Source organism: Myxocyprinus asiaticus, chromosome 20 (genome assembly GCF_019703515.2).
Source record: "Myxocyprinus asiaticus isolate MX2 ecotype Aquarium Trade chromosome 20, UBuf_Myxa_2, whole genome shotgun sequence".
Lineage (NCBI taxonomy): Eukaryota > Metazoa > Chordata > Actinopteri > Cypriniformes > Catostomidae > Myxocyprinus > Myxocyprinus asiaticus.
Genome location: NC_059363.1, coordinates 44,948,195 through 44,974,801, shown reverse-complemented (window position 1 = coordinate 44,974,801; position 26,607 = coordinate 44,948,195). Strand labels below are relative to the sequence as shown.

At 38.2% G+C, this 26,607-nt stretch overlaps 1 protein-coding gene across 2 annotated transcripts in view; it reads left to right on the top strand.

The window, feature by feature from the left end:
- Nucleotides 1-26,607, top strand: part of LOC127410946 (fermitin family homolog 2-like) — a 131,707-nt gene that overhangs the window by 49,707 nt on the left and 55,393 nt on the right. For both annotated transcript variants that reach the window (XM_051646228.1, XM_051646229.1), the window contains exon 3: nt 18,209-18,442. In XM_051646228.1, the coding sequence (XP_051502188.1) occupies nt 18,209-18,442 (234 nt within the window). The remainder of the gene's footprint in view (nt 1-18,208; nt 18,443-26,607) is intronic.

Genomic DNA, 26,607 nt, shown 5'->3' with positions numbered 1-26,607 from the left:
TGATTGTTTTACTACAAACTTTGAGACTTTATTATATTTGACTCTCCAGTGCTGGAACAGGGCTAAAACAAAGTGTGGATATAGGTCTGACTATGCGATACTGTAGTTTAAAGTAATCACTTTTCTTTGCATGATAAATTGACTGCATTTATACGATAGCCTATGTCGGCGTTAGCTAGCTAGCCAGCTTTATCAATAGCTGTTAGCTATATTTGGTGGATGATGACAGTAGCTGTTTATAAAATAGACTGTACATTATAAATATGTTGACACAATTCAGTATTGATGTGATTCCATCACAACTGTCATTTTGATATATCGATGCGTTACTGTTTTATAATAATAGAATGTATATATTTTCTGTATAACCAAGTTATGTTAAACTGATGAATGGAGCTTTTTGCATTTTCTTGAACATTGTCTCGCATTCATTTAATGTGTTATTTTAGTTTACCTTGCTGAATAATTACAGATGAACACTGACAATAAAGTGATTTGATTTGATTGATTTGATTGACATTAACCTGACTTTTAGTATAAAGAGAAGATCGTTGAAATTATTTGAAAGTTACGAAGCAAGGTAGCTTGCAATTCGTCAGCGTTAGCAGGCAAGATCAAGTTAGCTAAAATGATACAGATCAATCCTTATGGCACTATATTTCACATGCTTTGCAGTTATGTAAGCTTACCTGTCCAATAAGAAGAACGGCAATTCAGGGTGGGTTTTGATCCCCAAAACCAAACGAAGGTCCCTCCAGGAATCAAATGCCCTGCCGATGTTCACTCTAGTTCGACCACGATCACGTATCCGCTTAGCCAGATGGGATTCAGTAGATACATTTTTTTTTTTTTTTTTTGGCTTACTCTGAGTTTGTGTAGGAGACGGTGTTGTGCTGGGAGCCGGATGTTTGCTGGATTCCATCTCTAAGATAACGTTACCTAGTGTTGCAGTTTGTTGTCGCTGTTGAATAGCAGAAGCACTGAGACAAGGCTCTCGGGAGCGTGCATAAACATCACATCCTTTGGATTTTCCCAGCAAAAGCGACCCGCTCCCTTCACATGAAAATCAGTCTACAAGTTTTAATAGGCAACCTAGGAAGTCTGGGAAGGGCTCATTTTTTAAGTTGCATTACAAGCCGTTCACACATTGGCAAAAAAAAAAATTACATGAAAAATGTTACATATTGCACATTTTAAAGATGGATTGAAGTGAACAGAAAGGTCAGAAAGTCTTCGCCCCATTATACACTGCAACAAAATATGTTTTTGATTTTGAGTTTTGGCTTGTTTTCCAATATAAATATCTAAAACTCCTTTAAAACAGTGTACATTTACTTTAGCAGCTATACTGCAGAAGAAAAAATTGTTATCTGAGAATGTTGAATATAATATTTAAAATACAGATATTTTTAAATCCTTTAAAAAAAGATGCATTCACCTTAGAAGCAGCATATAAGATATTTAAACTTGCTTTTAGAGAATAGATCTTGAAAATAAGTATATTCTAGTCTTTACTGCACTCGCAGAAGTATAACCAGTGCCTGTTTCGTAAAGGTTTTTTGACCTTCGCTGTTGTAATTGACTGCAAAAATAAATTTTTTCCAGACAGGAGACCTGAATAACGCATGGGGCTTCTCTATCAGCGGCTTGTTTTCTCCACTTGCCATTTTCAACTAGACACACCGTTTGCAGAACAGTGATGTCATCAAGTTGACCCACGTGAAACACAGGTGGAGCGTATCCATTCAGGTGCATTAGCGGAGGTTGTAGCAGCGCGTGTCTATTTGATGCTTTATTCACAAAACCTTGTGCTCCAGATGCTTCAATAAACTTGAGATGAACCACAGTGCCAGTGCTTCCTGAATTGTGGGTGGTGAACCGTATGTTTCGTTTTTTTACCGAGAACTGTTTCTCCTCTCTGGACTAGCCTCACGTGTGTGTGTGTGATCAGGGGTCATGGTGTACCCTCTCTCTGCAGCACGTGTGGCCTCTGGCTCTGTTTAATGCATCCTGTTACTTAACATGGATTTGTTTTGTTACAGCATTACATCATCCGCTGTCATGCTGTATTTTTAGACAAGAAATGCTATTGGCTGGCAGCTAATTAAATTACAGTCCTCTATGCGGTTTGATAAATGGTCAGTGAATGGCTGTCCTCCCAGCACTAGTGTCCGATCGCAGGGCAGGGCTGAGGAGGGACAACCAATCACATTCTGGCAGGAGCTGAGAGGAGATCATCTGGAAATCATCAGGAAAAAGAGACACTTTGTATTTGTGTGTGTGTGTTCGTTCCATAGACTGGACATGACTGAGTTTTAATGACTCATGTGAATGCTGCTTAAAGATGAAATCATACTACACCCAAAGATGGTGTGGCACTACTTCATTTAAATTCTTCAGGGATGTCTGGTCTGATACTGTAACGGAATAGCCCACATGCAGCAGTGAAGCATCAAAATCACCAGCTGATCACCCCACCCAAACAGGACACTTCCATCTGCCTTAGCGGGGAAATTAGACATTGTTTCTTTGTTCCTCTTTTTGAATAGGAAATGTAGTTAAGTTATTAAAAAGATTATACATATAAGGTTAATGGCCCCATGGAATGGTTTGAAAAGTGCATTTTTCTTTCTTGTAAAGAATCCATCAGCCAATACGATCCATTTGTTCATTTTTATAAATCGATTACAAAAGCCCTTGAGCACATCAGAAAGATGTTACAGAGCCCCCTCATCGTTCCTGTCCATTAATAATGAGAGAGAAAGTATGACTTCCATACAGGCATCCATTGTCTAAGCGTTTACTTGGATAAAACAAAAAAATATTTAAAAAACCTTCCCTGTTGTTAAAACACCTTAGTGCTGTCCACAACCAAGAGATGACAAAGAGGACCAGGTAAAAGTGAGTCATCACTCCAGTTTACATCAGCAACTTCATAAATCGGTAGGTTTAAGTTTACATGACAGATGGACTGCTTTATGTGCAGAGTTTTTAACATTTAACAAGATGCAGTTTTGATGCAAAGAAAGTTAAAGCAGCATTTGCCCAGGGGCTTTCTGCTCTCTGCTGGTTGTGTAAAGTTTGTGGAGGCGTGTCAGATGGCAAGGAGGACTGTCCTGTCGGTGTCTGATCTCTCATTCATTCTGCCTGTGCAACAGAGTGATAAACGAAGTTTATGAAAATCATAATTAATTATAATAATTTGACGACATATATTGCCAGCCTGTAATATAAAGCAGCATAATGTAGTATTTTTGTATCTCTAAAATAGCTGTAAGTGGCTGATACTGGAGGTGGTCCACATTCAAGATTGATAATGGCGGCATCCTAGTTTACCTGCAAAATGAGGTGGATAACATGAGTCTGAAAAAATAAAGATACACTATATTGCCAAAAGTATTCGCTCATCTGCCTTTAGACGCATATGAATTTAAGTGACATCCCATTCTTAATCCATAGGGTTTAATATGACGTCGGCCCACCCTTTGCAGCTATAACAGCTTCAACTCTTCTGGGAAGGCTTTCCACAAGGTTTAGGAGTGTGTTTATGGGAATTTTTGACCATTCTTCCAGAAGCGCATTTGTGAGGTCAGACACTGATGTTGGACGAGAAGGCCTGGCTCGCAGTCTTTGCTCTAATTCATCCCAAAGGTGCTCTATCGGGTTGAGGTCAGGACTCTGTGCAGGCCAGTCAAGTTCTTCCACACCAAACTCGCTCATCCATGTCTTTATGGACCTTGCTTTGTGCACTGGTGCGCAGTCATGTTGGAACAGGAAGGGGCCATCCCCAAACTGTTCCCACAAAGTTGGGAGCATGGAATTGTCCAAAATCTCTTGGTATGCTGAAGCATTCAGAGTTCCTTTCACTGGAACTAAGGGGCCAAGCCCAACTCCTGAAAAACAACCCCACACCATAATCCCCCCTCCACCAAACTTCACAGTTGGCACAATGCAGTCAGACAAGTACCGTACTCCTGGCAACTGCCAAACCCAGACTCGTCCATCAGATTGCCAGATGAAGAAGCGTGATTCGTCACTCCAGAGAACGCGTCTCCACTGCTCTAGAGTCCAGTGGCGGCGTGCTTTACACCACTGCATCCGACGCTTTGCATTGCACTTGGTGATGTATGGCTTGGATGCAGCTGCTCGGCCATGGAAACCCATTCCATGAAGCTCTCTACGCACTGTTCTTGAGCTAATCTGAAGGCCACATGAACTTTGGAGGTCTGTAGCGATTGACTCTGCAGAAAGTTGGCGACCTCTGCACACTATGCGCCTCAGCATCCGCTAACCCCGCTCTGTCATTTTACGTGGCCTACCACTTCATGGCTGAGTTGCTGTCATTCCTAATCGCTTCCACTTTGTTATAATACCACTGACAGTTGACTGTGGAATATTTAGTAGCGAGGAAATTTCACGACTGGACTTGTTGCACAGGTGGCATCCTATCAAAGTACCACGCTGGAATTCACTGAGCTCCTGAGAGCGGCCCATTCTTTCACAAATGTTTGTAGAAGTAGTCTGCATGCCTAGGTGCTTCATTTTATACACCTGTGGCCATGGAAGTGATTGGAACACCTGAATTTAATTATTTGGATGGGTGAGCGAATACTTTTGGCAATATAGTGTATCTTTATGGGTCTAAACTCCTGAAGAGAAATAGTCCAGTATTTCATAGTAGTCATAGCACGCATGCGCCAACCACCTCTGAATGCGCGCATAGTCAAATGAAGTATATTTTAAAGGATAGCGTTCAACTGTGCGCCCACACTTAGCATTCATGTCAACACCAACGTATACTTTGGGCTTAAGTTAACAAGTGATGAAGAAGTGATGATTTCCATGGGAATCTCTGACTGCCAAAGGATCCTCAAAATTCATCCACAAAACTTAGGCATGATCAACAGTGCTTCTAAATAACTGTCTCTATGGAGCGATTCTATAATTCTATAAAAAAATGTAATTTGGCTTTGGAGCCCTGGTGGTTTTCTTCAGGGATGATAGTAGACAGTCATTGAGAACTCTAGATGTGTTCTTCTGTTTTTCTGGCTATGTTATGTTGGTATGGAGATGAAAGCCACGGTTGGCTAGTGAACGAAACACAGTTAGTTGTGTCCAGTGTGAAGCTGCTCTTTCAGGAGGGTGTGGAGAAAAACTGACTCAGTGTGCTTGTGTCTGAAGAAAATTATCACAACGGTGAATGTAGAAATGGACCGAGAGTGGCCGTATAATAAAAAAGAAAAATAGTAAGAACTAAATCACAGATGTCTTCTGTCTGTCTTTTCAGAAACAAAATCATCTTGCCTTACAGTCCTAAATCCTTTCAGACTGTTCTTTATCGTCTTACAAAAAATAAACCTGAGCTCAGGTGCTGCTCTTGCCAAAACCAATAATTTAACTTTGTAGTGCCTTGTAGACAAGGTCATTTTCAAGTTTGTGCATTTCTTTCTTTCTGTCTTTCTTTTTTCTGCATTTTTTTTCCCCTAGTGTTTGAACCCCAAAATAAAATGGCATTAGAAAAGAGTTACAAAATTATTTATTTATGGTTTGGGGAGGAGAAGGAGGTGGAAGACACATACGTACACGTACACGTACACGTACACACACACACACACACACACACACACACACACACACACACACACACACACACACACACATACAAAGAAGGTGAGGAAACTGGATAGTGGTCTGCTGAGGGAAATACAATTTCCTTTGTCTGCTCACATGCATACCAGTGCACTGACATCACCGGAGGGACGTCCACTGGCCCACCCGACATACTTTATATTACAGCCTCAGGAGAATCTGATTGGGTAATTATGTGAGTAAAGGCCCATTCAAACCAAGAATGAAACCAAACACAGACTATTCACTCCAAGAGCAAAATGAAAAGGCACTCCGATCATTCATGTGCTTTAATGCAAAATACAACCCATCTGACAAAAACAGATTTCTCTTGCCTTTTGTGTAAAATTCTGTTTCACTTGCTTTATTGGATCGATGGCATGATATATGAATTCATAATCACAGTGTAATAACAATATAATGTTCAACTGACAGCTGTCTATCTGGATGAATTTTCATCCCTGGTGTATTTACTCTGTAAACTCAGTGCCCAAATGTCAACTATTCTATCTGATCATGAGGTTTTGAATGAATAAAGAGTATGTTTTATATTTGAATAAGCTGACATTACCCATCATACATCCTTGAGCGGTGCAATTATAAAAAATAGCTATCGCTACATGCTAATTTCCAGATAGAGAGGCACTCTTATGGATGTATGTATTGTTTTAGTCACTTGTACAAATGCATGCAGGCACAGTTGTTACAGAAGAGATGGGTTTAGAGTAGGGCTGCCACTTAACGATTATTTTGATAATCGATTAATCTAACGGATATTAGAGCGATTATTCGACTATTCACAACAATTACAACACAACAATTACAGACCAATCTCCAAACTGCCTTTTACTTCTAAGATCTTGGAGAGAGTTGTTTATTCGCAGCTCTATTCACTATCTAAATACATTTAACATTTTAGATACATTTCAGTCTTTTTTCAGACACTTGCACAGCACTGAATCTGCAATGTTGAAGGTCACCAACGATATTTTACTCTCCATGGATTCAGGTTCGCCTGTTGTCTTAGTTTTATTAGATCTCAGTGCCGTGTTCGACACTATCGACCATAATATTCTTCTCAATAGTCTTGAGTGTTTGGTTGGAATCCAGGGTATGGCCCTCCTGTGGTTTTCCTCCTATCTAAAAGAAAGAACGTTCTCTGTTAATTTAGGTAATTAATTACAGTGTGGTGGACCCTTATTATTGTCCTTGTATATGCTTCCTCTGAGCTCTATTTTCCAGAAGTACAGCATATCCTATCACTGTTATGCTGACGATTCCCAATTTTACGTACCAGTGAGCTTAGACAAGAAGTGTTCATTTGATAACATACTAAATTGCTTTGAAAATATTAAACACTGGCTGGCAAACAATTTCTTACAGTTAAATAAAAGCAAAACCGAAGTTCTGATTTTAGGTTCCTCCATGACCTCCTTACCTGGCCTGGTTGCCCAGTTAGGTCCACTGTCGTCGAATGTACAAGATCATATAAGAAGTCTTGGAGTGATTTTAGACTCCTCGTATAAACAGATCAGTGCTGTTGTCAAGTGTAGCTTTTTCCACCTGAGATCTATCACTAAAACAAAACATTTTCTTTCCCATAAAGACCTGGAAATTGTGCTCCACTCACTTATTACATCAAGGTTAGACTATTGTACTCTTTGTACATCGGTCTCCCTCAAATTGTGCTTCCCCACCTGCAGCTGATTCAAAATGCAGCAGCTAGGCTTTTAACAGGGTCAAGAAAGAGAGATCACATTTCCCCGGTTTTAGCATCTCTGTACTAATATACTATATTTAAAATTCTGATTTATGTCTACAAGGCACTTTCTGGTTTCGCACCCCAATATATCAGTGACCTTCTCCTCCCTTACTCCCCAACCAGAGCACTCAGGTCTGGTGACCATGCCTTTTCTGTGATAGGTCCTAATCTATGGAATTGTCTCCCTTTCCATGTGAGGTCAGCTTCATCACTAGCCATTTTTAAATCGAGGGATGTGTGTCCCCGTGACAGAGTGTGCATCAGCGGGGTGCAGTTTCAATCTCTTCCCCCTTAGATCGGGACATTTGCGCAACTCATAGAAGAGGTGCTGACTGCACAGAGAAATGCCAGTTTCAGAGTTTGTAATTATTTACATGATCTGCTTCCGTATTATTTGAACTTTAATAAAGCTATAACACATTCAATATAACTGCACTAAAGATGTAACACCAGGGTGTTTCCTTTAAAGACGCTTGACACACAAGTTTTGCTTCAGCAGAGCGGCAGCTCCATCTCCACTTATTCCACAACGAGAGTGCTTCTGTATTTACTTATTTGGTATTTTTGCTTTATAATTCCCTCATACTTTGCAATCTACATCACCTGAAGCTGTTTGGAAAGGTTAGAGTGCATCTGGACAGTGAGCAGTTTTCATCCTCTCATCAGTCAGGCGTCAGCTGCAGTGCTGCTTTCGTGTGGCATCATTAGTTTCATATCTGATCACATGTTGCGTTAAATGAGATCAAACGACTTTTCAACAATGAAAATTTTTGTCAACAATTTTTCATTGTCGACGTTGTCGATAACGTCGACTATATGTTTCTGCCCTAGTTTAGAGTGTCAGACTGAGATTACAGTGTGGATCTGGAGCAAACATGAGAGATTTTAACCCGATGTCCTTTCTTAAACATACAGTAGTGTGCATGAAAACATTGGAGAATTGGTGCTATTTTGAAGGCAAAGGTGGTCACAACAAATATTGATTTAGCTTTTTTTGTTTACTGTACTTTGTATGATGTTAATTGATTAAATGAAAACTATTTATGGCATTATTTTTGAAGACATCCTCACTATGCAAAATTTTTCACAAGTGCCTAAAACGTCTGCACAGTACTGTACAAACACATTGCAGCATTTCACCTCCGACTGCTCATGTTTTCAGTCTGTCTGCTGATGAATAGTTGGCCTCCTTTCAGCTGAGCCAAAACGCAGCTTGGCAAATTCAGTTTCACACACAAACACATGTGACTCTTAACCGAGTTTCGCTGCAGTTGAACTCTCGTTCAGTTCCACTGCACTGTCGTATGTCCAGCCATATTAAAGGCTGCTTTTGGGATGGTTATTTTTCATCCAGCATTATTCTCCCCTCCTTTACTTTTTGGGGTGGGGCAAATCTGTTTTATTTTTTCCTTAATTCTTAATTAGATTCAATTACATGATTCCGCAATGTGGAAAACATGACTCAGACAATCATATTTAAAATATATTTTATATATATATATATATATATATATATATATATACAGTTGAAGTCATATGTTTATGTACGCCAAATACATTTAAACTCAGTTTTTCACAATTCCTGACATTTAATCATAGAAAACATTCCTTGTCTTAGGTCAGTTAGGGTCACTACTTTAAGAATGTGAAATGTCAGAATAACAGTTGAGAGAATGATTTATTTCAGCTTTTATTTCTTTCATCCCATTCCCAGTGGGTCAGAAGTTCACATACACTTTGTTAGTATTTGGTAGCATTGCCTTTATATTGTTTAACTTGGGTCAAACTTTTTGGGTATCCTTCCACCAGCTTCTCACAATAAGTTGCTGGAATTTTGGCCCATTCCTCCAGACAGAACTGGTGTAACTGAGTCAGGTTTGTAGGCCTCCATGCTCGCACACTTATTCAGTTCTGCCCAAAACTTTTCTGTCGGATTGAGGTCAGGGCTTTGTGATGGCCGCTACAGTACCTTGACTTTGTTGTCCATAAGCCATTTTGCCACAACTTTGGAGGTATGCTTGGGGTCATTGTTCATTTGGAAGACCCATTTGTGACCGAGCTCTAACTTCCTGGCTGATGTCTTGAGATGTTGCCTCAATATATCCACATAATTTTAATTCCTCATGATGCCATCTATTTTGTAAAGTGCACCAGTCCCTCCTGCTGCAAAGCACCCCCACAACATGATGCTGCCAATCTTCTGGGATTGATTTCCACTTTTTGCACCAAACTCCGTTAATCTCTAGGAGCGGTATGATGGCTGTGTGGTCCCATGGTGTTTATACTTGGTTACTATTGTTTGTACATTTGAAAATTGCTTCCAAGGATGATCCAAACTTGTGGAGGTCCAGTTTTTTTTTCTGAGGTCTTGGCTGATTTCTTTTGATTTTCCCATGATGTCAGGCAAAGAGGCACTGAGTTTGAAGGTAGACCTTAAAATACATCCACAGGTACACCTCCAATTGACTCCAGTTAGCCAATTAGCCAATTGCCTAAAGGCTTGACATATTTTTCTGGAATTTTCCAAGCTGCTTAAAGGCACAGTTAACTTAGTGTATGTAAATTTCTGATCCACTGGAATTGTGATATAGTCAATTAAAAGTGAAACAATCTGTCTGTAAACAATTGTTGGAAAAATGACTTGCCAAAACTATATTTTACTAATATTAATCTGTGGAGTGGTTAAAAAATGTGTTTTAATGATTTCAACCTAAGTGTATGTGGCCAAAAGTTTGGAATAATGTACAGATTTTGCTGTTTCGGAATGAAATTGGTACTTTAATTCACCAAAATGTCATTCAAATGATCACAAAGTATAGTCAGGACATTACTGATGTAAAAAACAGCACCATCACTATTTGAAAAAAGTCATTTTTGATCAAATCTAGACAGGCCCCATTTCCAGCAGCCATCACTCCAACACCTTATCCTTGAGTAATCATGCTAAATTGCTAATTTGGTACTAGAAAATCACTTGCCATTATATCAAACACAGCTGAAAGCTATTTGGTTCGTTAAATGAAGCTTAACATTGTCTTTGTGTTTGTTTTTGAGTTGCCACAGTATGCAATAGACTGGCATGTCTTAAGGTCAATATTAGGTCAAAAATGGCAACAACAAAAAAACGGCTTTCTCTAGAAACTCGTCAGTCAATCATTGTTTTGAGGAATGAAGGCTGTACAATGCTTGAAATTACCAAAAAATTGAAGATTTCATACAAAGGTGTACACTACAGTCTTCAAAGACAAAGGACAACTGGCTCTAACAAGGACAGAAAGAGATGTGGAAGGCCAGATGTACAACTAAACAAGAGGATAAGTACATCAGAGTCTCTAGTTTGAGAAATAGACGCCTCACATGTCCTCAGCTGACAGCTTCATTGAATTCTACCCGCTCAACACCAGTTTCATGTACAACAGTAAAGAGAAGACTCAGGGGTGCAGGCCTTATGGGAAGAATTGCAAAGAAAAAGCCACTTTTGAAACAGAAAAACAAAAGGAAAAGGTTAGAGTGGGCAAAGAAACAGACATTGGACAACAGATAATTGGAAAAGAGTGTTATGGATCTTAACCCCATTGAGCTTTTGTGGGATCAGCTAGACCGTAAGGTGCGTGAGAAGTGCCCAACAAGACAGCCACATCTATGGCAAGTGCTACAGGAAGTGTGGGGTGAAATGTCACCTGAGTATCTGGACAAACTGACAGCTAGAATGTCAAGGATCTGCAAAGCTGTCATTGCTGCACGTGGAGGATTTTGAAGTAATTTAAGAAGTTCTGAGTTTTTTTTAAAAATGTAATAGTAAGTTTTCATGTTATTAATGTCCTGACTATACATTGTGATCAGCTGAATCCCACTTTGGTGAATAAAAGTACCAATTTCTTTCCATAAGAGCAAAATCTGTACATTATTCTAAACATTTGGCCACCAGTGTGTATGTATATATTTTATTTTTTTCATAAATTGAAGCAGCTGTTTTTTGCACTGATGTCAGACTAATTCAATGTGTTATGAATAATCTTTTGTTTTGCATCTAAAATAAAAAAAAATCAAATGGCATGAAGTACCTTTTATTTTTGTGAAGAATCTAATTCACTAGATTATTGAAAATAGGTGTCATAACATGGTTATGTGATATACAGTTCTGTGACTGCAAAAGTTTTAAGCAGTAACTTTTAGTCAGTTAACAAAAAAAACCAAAAAAAAAGTTAAATCAATATTTGGTGTGACCACCATTGTCTTCAAACAGAGCTTGAAATTCATTTCTGAAAATGAGGGGGAATTTCCCCCCTTACATGGCTCATATGGGGGGGGGGGGGAATAAAACTTGTAACACTAAAACATCCGAAATTGTACAACAGTCTCACGGTGGCTACTTTTCTCAATTACTGAATAGGTCAGATGGAACCAGGGTCATTTTCCAGGAGCATTTTTTACCAAGGGCAATTTTTTTTTATTTATTTATTTTTAATTCTAACCTTAAAAAAAAAATGACCCTGTCATCCTTTTGTTATAATTTAAACAATTCAATTTGAACAATAATAAAAGTTTCAGTTACAAAATTGCATGATCTGTACATTTGCATAATGTGCATTGTTACTAAAACAAAACTTTTTTCTCATGCACATATTTCCAAACATTTTGGCTGTTAAATTAACATACAAACAAAACTAATACACCTGCATAGAGGAGATGACAGCATGTAATGGTGGCAAATGTTTTTTAAATGAAATTCAGGTGCCAGACAGGATTTGGCCTGTCGACATGTAATAATTTAACCCTAGATAGCTCTCTTAAAAAAAAAAAAAAAATCACAGCAAAAATAAGAAAACGCATAAAACACAGAAATAAAACACAATTATCAATAATTTAATCCTTGGTTTATTTATTCCAAAAACTACTACCAATCAAACAGATAAATGTTAATGCCAATAGTCCATATGATTCAAACAAAAAACAAAAACAAAATTACCTTAATCAAAATGTTGGTGTATGTTTGGCGGGTCAGGTTCTGTACTCACACCATTCCAAACCAACTTGAGTTGCCTGTTTGGTAGCTCTGTCCCGGTATATAATTCTAGCTACACCATGCTGCAGGAAGCGCTGATTATCAGTCCCTTTTTTGGTTTTGTCCTCTCTCCTCCATTGGCGTTCCCATTACTCACAGTACACAATGGCAAAACTTGCTCCTCAAACATCTCTGCACACTTGGTTTTTGCACCACACCTGTCACACCTGGTTCACTTTAACGAGCAGCCATTTTATACTGTGCCATTAGGGACTGGTGTCAGATTCTTAAAGTGACAGGGCACATTTCCACTCCACCACAAGCATTTCTCCAGATTTGGAATGAGGACCTTAAAAAAAATTTTGCAACTCCATGCCAATTGAATAAAACAATGCAAAAATTAACATTTCACAACAAAAATTAGTCAGAGATTTGATTCATACACTAAAAGTGGTAAATGTAAAATTGTTATTGTATCATTAATAATGTTTTATTTAACATCAAGGCTATTTATCCAGATATTAGTTTTGTTAATATTATTATTAACTACATTGTAGCATTTGGTTACATTATATTTTGTGTTCTATCAGACCTGATTAACTTAATAAATAAAAAACATCCATCCCTTCTGCTCTTTTGGCTTCTAGCTGTTGAGGAGGCTTTTCAGACAGACAGATGCATAAATGAGATGAGCTGATGGGCAGGGAAGTAGGCTGCAACAGTGTTACTTGGACGGTATATTTTGAACAAAAGTACTGAACGGTCACGTAATTTAGCACGCGAGCACGACACCGAACTGATGCGGAGCCTGAGGAGTGTGTGCCCGTCTGCATGTTTATGGCATGAACATCCACCACTGACTCTGCACAACAGACGGCACGAAAAAAAATTATGTTCAGTGAAAATTTCAGTGAATATCGCGATGTATGTATTTGGAAGTAGGCCTACAGTGGATACTCAATGAAACTGATCCTCTTTACCACGGGAAGTACCGCTGCGTAAAAACTTAAAATTCTCACACATGAGACTCATTCCCAAAATCACTGATAGCCTAGTGATAGCTTGTTCGGTACAACAGAATGACATGTGTGACAGATTGCAAGATTAAGACCTGCTCTTTTTTATATTAATTTTTTTATTGTTTGTTTGTTTGGATACACGTGGCAAGTAAAATATATCCAGCAGATTCATATAAACTCATTTTGCGATGTGGCTGGCACTAGCTGGGTTCCCATCCAACTATTTTTATGCGCATTTTGAAATTGCACATAAGAAATCCTGACTGGAAATGCGAATAAATTCTCAAAATTCGCTTAAAATTGAATGCGCTAGGAGGAGGTGGATTTTGTAGAGTTTCTCATTAGTTAAAATGCGCATCAAGGTAATGGACACACAAAACGATAATGTGTTTTGACCATTTGTGTACTTGTTATGAGTGTGTGATGGCTTGGTGTGACTGGCCCAATGAAATGACAGACCTTGGCACACAATTCTTCGAACACAGCTCTTGACATTCTGAAGTGTTTAACCCACAGCTGGTCTTCAAAGTGGGTCCTCACAATCCGCCAGAAGAGTTTTAAACATGGGCGCTCCCGAGTCCCAGGCAAGTGAAGGCATTTCAGCCAACATTATATTAGAGTGTTCTGCGGCATCTCTGGGCATAATTTAATAACCATTTAATATAACAAACTAAGATTCTCTTTAGCCCCTGCATGTCAACTGCATCTTCATGCTTTTTATTTTTCATTTTTTTTTAATTATATGATGAAAATTCATTGTGAACATGCATGATTTTATTTAATAACTATACTGAAGTGTTTCAGTTGAAAACTCGCTCATAAACGTAATGAAATATATATGTGCTTATTTTAAAGTTCTTTCTAGTTTTTCATTCTAAAGGTAAAGAGGATGGTGGAGAGTACAGAAGAGCTTTGAGTATACACATGTGAACTGATAGCGCAGTGGTATTGCTTTTGAATGTGAAGCCAGGGGTTGCAGGATCGAAACCTGCTTCTTTATCTTGTTTGTACATGTGAAAAAGTAAAATGTAACCAGCAAACAAACAATATACCATTATTGCATAAATACACATTTGAACACATATCAAGAGTAACATTTGATATCGCTGAAGTTAATTTCAACATTCAAAACAAATGCAGTCATTATTTCAGCATTGCATGGTTTTTATTTGCATTTCATTTCATTTTGCACTGTGGCTGGTACTGACTCTGTGGCTTGTATGATTATTGTTGGTCATTTGGTTTTATACTGCATTTATACATTTACTCTTATATCTGTCGCCACAATTGTGTTTTAAAAGGTAAAGCCATAGGTTGTAGGTAGCATAGGGTGGCAGCGTTCATGTTTACATGATAAAGATTGTGATTCAACTTTACATTAATACAGAACAATAGCGTAGGGTAGTTCATTTGTATTTTTCCAAAGATCCGGGTGAAGATCTAAATATCCAAATGTCCTTTAATCTTTTGAAGCGTCAAAACCCCCCAAATCACCTTTGTCTGTGTTCGCATGGAGGATGGGAAACACCAAAAGAAGATAATAGCACACCTTTAACACTCACCTCAAGCGTTCGATTGTGACATCAGGGAACTTAACTTAACTTGAAGTAAAATGACTGTGATATGCTGTTATTGCATACTATATCTACGCATTTATTAATATTTGATATAGATGTCTTAAAAGTCAATTAAAACATTCAAAACAAATGCTGAGACATTTTCAGCATTTATAGGTGATTATTTTAATTTTAAGGCATATTTTATGTTCATGTTTATCAAAGGAGGAGTCTGTCTTCACTGCTGACATGACATGGGAAGAAAAGTAGTTTGGAAAAAGCAGTCTTAATTAGCATCGTAAACCGACGCTCTACTGATCACGCCATGTCAAAGTTAACAATTGTATTGGACCAAGAGGCGGAGATGCCGAGCCAGAGAAAACGCCCGCTGCACTCCCAGCCTCCAATCACTGCAAGAACAACAGCTCACTCACTTCAGACATTTTACTTCAATGTTTATAATACTTTGTGGACAATTAGTAAAATAAAGTTTGTCTTCGATGACATGAAATGGGGATGAAACACAGATCTGTCCTGATGTCCTCTACAGATACAGTAACCATAGTATCATCATGGTATTTTGTAGTAAAATAATTGTAACCTCAAAAATTAAACATGGTTAATAGCTACATTAAAATCAATTAACTGTAGTAAAAGCAGTGTTAATTGCATCAAATCTATGTTTTCTGCCCAAAAAAACATGGTTAATACAGTATTACTATAGTAAAACTACCTTTTATATTCATTTTGTGTAGTATTTCAAATAGTATTAAAGATAATATTAAGAGTGGAGACAATAAAACACAATGGGAAAAATAATGCAACACATGTAGATTCGAAGCCGGACCAAATAGGGATTGATTTACCGGCATACACCCTGAGCTACTGCAGCAACATACTCAGTGCTCTGTTTGCAGGTATAATTTAGAAGGGGGTGGAAGTAGTCATTACAGAAAATAAAAACAACATCAAATAGCAAATATTAACTACTAATAAAATAATAGATAGATAATAAAGCACAGTTTTTTTTTTTTTTTTTTTTTTTTTTTGTCTTTTGTGACAAGAACTTACAGTTTTGAACTGCATAGCTTTTCTGGTTATTACATACAGTATAGCATAAAACAAAAACAAAAAGTCCTGATGCGTGGGCATCCTCATGAATGCTAAATGTTGCAGGAAAGTGTTTATCAAGGTCTGTGTTGCTGTGTCCCTCCAGCAAATCAGTTTTTGTTCTTGTTTGTTTCTTTCTTTCTTCTGCTGCTTCTTCAAGTCAGTTGGCAAAACAAGCATTACTGCCTCAAACTGAATGGTCGTGACGTTGCGAGAAACAGCTTTAAGGTGTTCAGCTCTGGCCTGTTGAAATTCTATGGTTATAGCTAGGGCTGCCCCCAGCCAAAGATTTTTCTAGTCGACTAGTAGTCGTTAGTTTAAGACATTAGTCGACTTGTTGCACGTTTATGATATTAATTTAATTACTTAAATATATATTTGGGGGGGGGGTGTCATCAGAAAATGGTTTGAGTTCCAGGGCTGAGAAAGAATGTTATAAATAACATTGCTAGCGCTGCTCTACATTACAGAGAAATACTAAACCGAAATAATGAGCCTTTAAAATAAATTTTACAAGCGCACGCACAAAGCGAGCCACAGCGACACCAGCAAAAGCATTAATGATTCTGAATGTGTCGGAAAAACCAGCAAGGAGACATTTTGTTAATTTATAGAGAGAAATGCACATTAAGTTAAACATGCAGCAAGCGAGGTACTCGTTTATCTTCCCCACTTCCCACAAAAACTTGGATAAGCCTAATAGCGCATATTTATCTTGGTTATCTAACATTAGAGCGAGTAGCCATGCTAAGTGGTTGATGTTAGGCTGCTTACATGTTTCAAATTATAAGCCATGTTTGAGGTCGATGAATGATAGGCGATCGTTTGCCTGCAGAGTTTGCATGTCACCTTCTTGGGGTCATCCTTTACCCTCTCGAAATGATCTCACACTTTGGATTTCCTGCCCACCATAATTAATTACCACATGGACCAGCCGTGTAAACGATCATGTCTGTCCGTCACTGACTGTGACTTCGCCACTTCCTGTGGAGTTTTTTTTTTTCTGCGACCAAACGACCAATCAAAACTTGGTCGACCAAGACTCTTTTCATCAACTAACGTTTGGTTGACTATTGGAGGCAGCCCTATTTATAACACCCCTTAGCGGATTAAAGCTGCTAATGACTCAGTGTGATGAGTACAGTGGCAGAATGCTTACTCTGGATGGATACCCACTGTGTAGGCTATCAGATGTTATTAATAAAAAAAACTGTAGCTCTTTGCTGGGAATTTTTTGCCCCCATATTTTGAATTTAGGTGGCATTTTTGCCCAGAGCCCCTGTTAATTTCTGACCCTGGATGGAGAGATGGATATGAGAGATGTAACAGGTGTTTAAGTGTCTCACTTCCCAATGCAGTTGGTACACAAAGCATTTTTGCTATTTCTGCCTTTCTTGTCAAATGTGCTGCATTATGATTAATGATGGAGCACTAAGATATGAAAGGCGTCAAATGTAGATTGCTCCAACGTCACACGCTTGCAATGTTGACAGCTTTATTAATTATTAACAGGAGCAAAGGTTTTATCGCGTTGCTCGCTAATGGAGCACAGTGTAAAGCTATTTGCATGTTGAATTAACAGGTTTAGAAAAGTTTATACATCTGTAACATCTTAAGTTCAGTAACTATGCGATTAAAGCACTCCCTCACTGCATGCGCTCAATGCGCTGTTGACAGCTGCACGTGAGAGGGAGAGAGCAGATTTACTCGTGCATCTTCCTGAGTTAAAGTTTGATACAAATACAAGTTATTGATTTGATTTGTTCATCTGTATCTATTGGTTTAATAATTTGCAGCTGCACTGTAAAGTGAATGTGAAAGCTATGAATGTGGAACTTGCAGGAATGATTCAAATTGTGTGCTATATGTGCCAAATTTCAGGCCCTATTCAAAACAGCACCAATTCTTCTAGGTACACCTGGACAACGTTTTTCTTGGTTGTTGGCAGTTGGAAAAATATAATGTGCCTAATACTTTTGGACAGTACTATATAAAACAGACTTCCCAGCAAAAATAGCTATATTGTATGAAATATCATTATCATGACCTCATACCACTAATATCACCCACCACTATTTCTCATCATCATTTTTAACCTTGCCATGCTTTTCTCTGTATCCCTGTGCAGATGTGAAGAAGGACTGGTCAGATCATGCTCTGTGGTGGGAAAAGAAGAAGACCTGGCTGTTAAAGACCCACTGGACACTTGATAAATATGGCATTCAGGCTGACGCTAGGCTGCTCTTCACACCTCAGCACAAGCTGTTGCGCCTGCAGCTGCCCAACATGAAACACATGAGGGTGAAAGTGAACTTCTCTGACCGCGTCTTCAAAGCTGTATCTGACATCTGCAAAACCTTCAGTGAGTGCTGCTTTCCTGAAAATATTACACCGCTTTCTGTCTTAACACGGTTAGCCTCAGGTGCCTGGGAAATGCTTTCCCAAATATAAGCAGAAATGTTATTAAAGGTCTTTATTTCAGCCTGCATATGCTGGTGAAATAAGCATATGTTTCAAACCCCTGTAGTTTAAGAATTTAAAAGATTTTGCTATACATTATTGCACATTAGCCCTATAATGCCGAGAGCAGACGTACGATTTGGGCTAAATCAGAATACAGTGACAGTGTAAAGACCTGTGTTGACACATTTTCTGTTGAAACAGGAAGTTGGGGCATATCTAAAGGCTTGTTTTTTGTTTAAATGACCAGTCAAATAATTAATCAAGATGTTAAAGGAATGTTCTGGGTTTAACACAATTTAAGATCAGTCGACATAATTTGTGGCATATTTTGATATTTTGGCGACATAAAAATAATTTAGACTTGACCCTTGTTTATATATATATATATACATATACTATATTGCCAAAAGTATTCGCTCATCTGCCTTTAGACGCATATGAACTTAAGTGACATCCCATTCTTAATCCATAGGGTTTAATATGACGTTGGCCCACCCTTTGCAGCTATAACAGCTTCAACTCTTCTGGGAAGGCTTTCCACAAGGTTTAGGAGTGTGTTTATGGGAATTTTTGACCATTCTTCCAGAAGTGCATTTGTGAGGTCAGACACTGATGTTGGACGAGAAGACCTGGCTCACAGTCTTCGCTCTAATTCATCCCAAAGGTGCTCTATCGGGTTGAGGTCAGGACTCTGTGCAGGCCAGTCAAGTTCTTCCACACCAAACTCGCTCATCCATGTCTTTATGGACCTTGCTTTGTGCACTGGTGTGCAGTCTTGTTGGAACAGGAAGGGGCCATCCCCAAACTGTTCCCACAAAGTTGGGAGCATGGAATTGTCCAAAATCTCTTGGTATGCTGAAGCATTCAGATTTCCTTTCACTGGAACTAAGGGGCCGAGCCCAGCTCCTGAAAAACAACCCCACACCATAATCCCCCCTCCACCAAACTTCACAGTTGGCACAATGCAGTCAGACAAGTACCGTTCTCCTGGCAACTGCCAAACCCAGACTCGTCCATCAGATTGCCAGATGGAGAAGCGTGATTAGTCACTCCAGAGAACGTGTCTCCACTGCTCTAGAGTCCAGTGGTGGCGTGCCACTGCATCCGACGCTTTGCATTGCACTTGGTGATGTATGGCTTGGATGCAGCTGCTCGGCCATGGAAACCCATTCCATGAAGCTCTCTACGCACTGTTCTTGAGCTAATCTGAAGGCCACATGAACTTTGGAGGTCTGTAGCAATTGACTCTGCAGAAAGTTGGCGACCTCTGCGCACTATGCGCCTCAGCATCCGCTGACCCCGCTCTGTCATTTTAGTTGCTGTCATTCCCAATCGCTTCCACTTTGTTATAATACCACTGACAGTTGACTGTGGAATATTTAGTAGCGAGGAAATTTCACGACTGGACTTATTGCACAGGTGGCATCCTATCACAGTACCACGCTGGAATTCACTGAGCTCCTGAGAGCGGCCCATTCTTTCACAAATGTTTGTAGAAGCAGTCTGCATGCCTAGGTGCTTCATTTTATACACCTGTGGCCATGGAAGTGATTGGAACACCTGAATTCAATTATTTGGATGGGTGAGCGAATACTTTTGGCAATATAGTGTATATATATATATATATATATATATATATATATATTATACAATTGTGCTCAAAACTTTGCACACCCTGGCAGAAATTGTGAAATATTGGCATTGATTTTGAAAATATGACTGATCATGCAAAAAAACTGTCTTTTATTTAAGGATAGTGATCATATGAAGCCATTTATTATCACATAGTTGTTTGGCTCCTTTTTAAATCATAATGATAAGAGAAATCACCCAAATGGCCCTGATCAAAAGTTTACATACCCTTGAATGTTTGGCCTTGTTACAGACACACAAGGTGACACACACAGGTTTAAATGACAATTAAAGGTTAATTTCCCACACCTGTGACTTTTTAAATTGCAATTAGTATCTGTGTATAAATAGTCAATGAGTTTGTTAGCTCTCACGTGGATGCACTGAGCAGGCTAGATACAGAGCCATGGGGAGCAGAAAAGAACTGTCAAAAGACCTGTGTAACAAGGTAATGGAACTTTATAAAGATGGAGAAGGATATAAAAAGATATCCAAAGCCTTGAAAATGCCAGTCAGCATTGTTCAATCACTTATTAAGAAGTGGAAAATTCGGGGATCTCTTGATACCAAGCTTCAAAGATTTAAACCACAACTGCCAGAAAAATTGTTCAGGATACAAAGAAAAACCCACAGGTAACCTCAGGAGAAATACAGGCTGCTCTGGAAAAAGACGGTGTGGTTGTTTCAAGGAGCACAATATGACGATACTTGAACAAAAATGAGCTGCATGGTCGAGTTGCCAGAAAGAAGCCTTTCCTGCACCAATGCCACAAAAAAGCCCAGTTACAATATGCCCGACAACACCTTGACACGCCTCACAGCTTCTGGTCACAACCATAAGCGCTATGTTTGGAGAGGGGTCAACAATTACAGTGCTCCTTGAAACAATCACACAGTCTTTTTCCAGAGCAGCCTTCCAAACAAGACACAGCCTTTGTTCATGTCTTGTCTGTCACTCTGTCACCTTTTATTGTACCACTCGTGGCACGAGATCTCGTCACACCCCTAATAAATATATATTATATTTAAAAAAGCAAACCTAACGCAGTTACAGGGAGGCACTTAAAATGGAAGTGAATGGTGCCAGTCCATAAATGTTAAAATACTCACTGTTTCAAAAGTATAGCCACAAGACGTACATGACAACGTTAATGTTATTTTAGTGTGATAAAATCAGGTTTTTACTGGCATTACAGTGTTTACTACATTACAGGGTTTACTGGTGTAATGTTGTAATGACAAAGTTGTAATAGGCCTATTGGATAAAACTATACACAGAAAAGGTTAGTAAGCAATTTTATTTTAGAAATGATCTAAAATCCACAACACCCCTTTTAATATTTCATGGGGTTTCTAAATAAAGTTCATTGTTGCTTAGTAATTTGCTGTATTAGTGCTGTCTTATTTTGTCTTTCTTATTGTTTAACACACTGTGAGCCATCTTAATTCATGTTTCTCTCCAGTTGTAGTAGATGACTGCTGCCCATACACCCGTCATGCCCTTGAACTGCCCCTAATCATGTTTTATAAACAGTTCTTATCAATCTAGCTGTCTAATGGTGACTTTTGCAGTGTCCATATTTAGAAAGCAAGGCCTTGACAAGCCCTTACAGGTTGAATCTCACTGTCGATATCTGCAGAGAACTGGGGGAAGAATTCAGATGACCTCCTACCTCATATTGATTTGATCCACTGAAATGATCGTAATTGCCTGTCCCTCTCTCTCTCCTTTCAAAGACCAGCATAATAATTTTGGGTTTGCAACTAAAACAAATATGCTTCACTACAAGATTTCCAAAGAAATCACTGTAAACATTCCAAAGTTGGGCATTATTTCACATTTGCCCCAATAAATCTGATTCTGAGTGAGGGATTCAAAACAAATGGCCCTTGGCTGAATGTCTGACAGCGTCATACAGTAACATACCTTGGCTGTATGGGACGTTTCATACTTCTGTTTCTGGAAAATGAAAAATGCAACTTTTCTAATGCATGTTGTATCACTCTATTGCAGCTTACTGGTTCTTGTATAGCAGGGTTCCCAGGCATCCTGGAAAACCTGCTGTTTTGCAATGCAGTTTTCCAGTCATCAAAAAGTCATGGAAAATTAGAAAAATACTCATATGTCTTGGAAAATAATCATTTGTTCTGGAAAATATTTTAGTGTAATAAAACTGTTTGACTGTGTTACTAACAAGGTTTTTGTTACATGTACAAAACATTGTAGCGATCAGGACTCGATCAGGAATAGGAATCAAATTCACAAATTCGTATCGTTTTGTCACTGCCGGCAGCTGCGCATTGTGAAACAACGTTAATTAATGAATCCCTTTCACATCTGCGGTCATCTCTGCTTTGCTCTGATGAAATAGTTTAAGTATTGATATAGTACAAAATAAGATTTTTTTTCGTTCCAACATTCCTGTTGTTAACCAAAAAAACATTTGAGTGCTGAACTTTAGACGATGACAGTCGGACTGCTGATTAAATTCTTTTTTTAATTCACACACTGGGTTGGTAGCATGGTGATTCTGCCTTAATACCTCAGGATGTGACTTCATTTTCAATAATTTAATGATCGGAGTCTGCTTATAACGCGGTTACCATTTGTAGTATGCTGCAAACACAGAATCACAGAATCTAGTCATAAAAATGGCATTAGCTATAAAACACAGAATGTAATGGAATATGGCATATTTGGACCAAAAAAGAATGATTGAACGCACAATTAATAAAATAAAATTAATTAGTGTGATAATTAAACTGCAAAGTCTGTGATTTAACTTAATATATACAGTAAATAATCTGCAAGTGATGTGCACTTCAAAATGAATGTGAAGCCAGCCACACATACACTGGAAACTCCTCATCATGATCATCAATGTGCTAAACTCCACCTGTGGTGACTCTACTAGGACTCCTGTGTGAACATGAAGGATTATTCTTCATTTGCTTAAAAATCATTTTAAAAATGGCTCTATTTCTGGCATTATTTGAGTGCAGATGACACTTGCTTTAATATTTTGTCATCTGATGCAATGATATTTAAACATTTTTAAGAGTGACTTAAGTGTACAAATATGTTTTGGGGGCGACTGTAAGTCTTGAATAGCCTGCTGAGTTGCACAGCATTAGAAAGGGGTGAGAGACAGGAAGTTTACAGCAGTCCAACTGGCAACAGTGAGACAATGACTGTCCAGCTCTCTCTCTCTCTCTCTCTCTCTCATTCATTATTTGGAATCAGAGTTTGTTAGTACTGAGAGAGATCCAAATTATTCCTCCACTGAAAGGGAAACGTATTTGAAATTTCCACAATTAAATTAATCTCAATCACAAATGATCAGACGTTATTACAGCATGACGCTCAAATTATTATAAGTTGCTCTGTCAAATAACATCTATATGGATAGAAATCACGAGTGTTGCCTTGAAATTTGACCCCTGAACTGTCATTTCTGTGCCACTAGCAGCACCAGTGGGAACAGTGCCCGCCCACATTTCTAGCCGCTTTGATTCCGTAAGTATTTTCCCCATTAATTTTTTCCATAGGGATTTCATAAAATCCTTAATGAAAGAGTTCTAAGCCATGAACCAAACCAACCATCTCAGAGGTGAATCACAACATTAAAAACTTTGATTTGAAGCAAAAAAGTATTTTAAAAATAAGACAAAAAGACAAAGGTACAAGACTGTGTACTTAACATCTTTCATGAGGGAATGAAAATATTTAGTTTGTAAACTTGAAAGTTTGAAATCATTTTAAGTTGTTGATTATTTGTATAGAAGCAATATATTTAAAGAATGTTGCAAAATATTCTAATATATACAAATATATTAGTAGTTTGATAGTAGAGGTCGACTGATATATCAGTTTTACCTAGTGGTCGAACGATATATTGCCGTTCTGGCTTTTTAAATTATCGGCATCGGGCGTTACATTTTCCCGTTTGGCTGATTTGTTTCTTGAGGGTGCTGAGAATCGCCTGCTTGCATGTGAAGCCACTGAGACATGTAATAGACTGGTGTGCGACACAGTCTCATTTAAACGGTCCACATATCAGAGCCACGACAGATGCGTTTGAACTCATAATGTTAAAGTGCTCGCCTGTTTCATTCTCCCTCTCTCTCCTCAACAGTTCCCTGTAACTTTTAACTGTCTTGTCTAATGATCTTGGCAAATATCAATAAAACAAATATTAGATACCATCTGCAAATATGTGCATATCTTGTTTAAACAGATGTAATAAACAAACCTCACAAAACTTGAGCAGATTACCTCTAAAACACATTTTCTAACAGTCTCTCCTCAACAGATCCCTGTAACTTTTAACTTGCTTTTCTAATGATAAAAGGCAAATATCAATAAAACTTGTATTATATATGCAGATATATCGTTTAAACAGATGTAATTCATGAACCTCACGAAAACGCTGGATTTTCTTCCCGTCGAGCGCTCATCTAATATCATACTCTGAAGCACGTATTCTATCAGCCAGAATCAAAAACTTCAGGATCAAAAGCTCCTCTCATTCACAAATCAGGATGGTCTCTCAGTGTCAATCCAAGCAGGCGATCCAGGCCGTTTAAACTGTCAGGAGATTTCTGCTCGTGCTGAATCCGCATAAGCACGTGAGTGCAACTTCAAGGCTGCATCTGAAACCAGGAAAATGCTGCCTCCGGATGTTGTATACGGAGGTAGGATGAAAATAAGGTGCTTTTCAAACTGTCCGTAGACCAGTTTCCTTAAGAGTTCCATTCATTCAAAACAGCTGTTAGTTAAGCCATTAACTGATTAGGCAGCAAGGTAGCAAGTCAGCTGCCTACGTTTTCGGATGCAGCCCAAAGTAAAAGCACTTCACGTGCGCTGTAAGTAAATATATTATTCACTATGCACTATGTACTATTGGTTTGATTCTGTATTTTTTTTTTTTTTTTTTTTTTGAGTAAATGTGATTGCTAATGTGGACATGCCATCCATGGTTGCTGGACTACTGTGTGTACTGTTATTTCCTTCTTCTTAATATATTAACAATTTCTTCATGTGCAAATAAATTACTAAAATTTGATGACTAAACAGAAATCAGAAGAAACTGCTATCTACCATTTTAAAGTTTTATATATATATATATATATATATATATATATATATATATATATATATATATATATATATATATATATATACAGTACTGTGCAAAAGTTTTTGGCAAAAGTTTACAAACCCTGTTACTTAAATGTTTACAATATATAGTATAATCATGGTTACTACAGTACCGTGCAAACGTTTTAGTCACTTGTGAAAAATGTTGCATAGTGAAGATATCTTCAAAAATAATGACATAAATAGTTTTCATTTATCAATTAACATCATACAAAGTCCAGTAAACATAAAAAAAGCTAAATCAATATTCGGTGTGACCACCTTTGCCTTTAAAACAGCACCAATTCTCCTAGATACACCTGGACACAGTTTTTCTTGGTTGTTGGCAGATAGGATGTTCCAAGCTTCTTGGAGAATTCACCACAGTTCTTCTATCTATTTAGGCTGTCTCAATTGCTTCTGTCTCTTTATGTAATCTCAGACTGACACGATGTTCAGTGGGGGGCAATGTGAGGGCCAGGACATCTGTTGCATGGCTCCCTGTTCTTGCTATTCTAATCTTTTCTATTTGCAAAAGGAATGTTTGGGAGTCTAACATTTATATTTCCTATTGACACACTAAGCTGAAGATATAATTAACCATCTTAAGACAAATGATTTGTGAAACATCTTAAGTGCCTAAAACTTTTGCACAGTACTGTAATTTTGTAAATTTTTTAGCAATTTAATATTTGTTATTTACTATATTAAATTGTATGATATATCGGCATTGTATCTGCCTATCGGCCACCCTTCCTCTGGATATTGGCATCGGCCATTAAAAAACCCATATCGATTGGTTTTACTAGCATATTGACTCCAATAGATGCTTCTGCAAAAATCCACACCGATTGTTGCCAATATTTCTATTTTTTTTTTTTATTATCATTCCTCCATGGTCTCCTCTAGAGGTGAAATAAAAACAATCTCTGACTGCATAGCGTTTGTTGTCCCACGTTACTATGCTACACACAGAGCTGGGGCCGGTTGCACAAGCTATACGTACGTTACAACTTAGCCTAGTTGTAGCGTAAATGGGCACTAAGTCACAATTTATGCACTACTAAATATTTGAGCATTGCACCATTAAACTTAGGTAGAATATAACCTTACGTATAAACTAAATATATACGGCAGACTCTGACCAGGAGTAACTAATGGAATAAAAAAAGCAGACTCATTTATTGACATCAATGAGCTCATGTTTTGGTTGACAGGCTTCAATCCTTTCAACATATATGATGATGTTGACATTTACACTCGTTTACATTTATGAGAGAGAAAAAACTTAC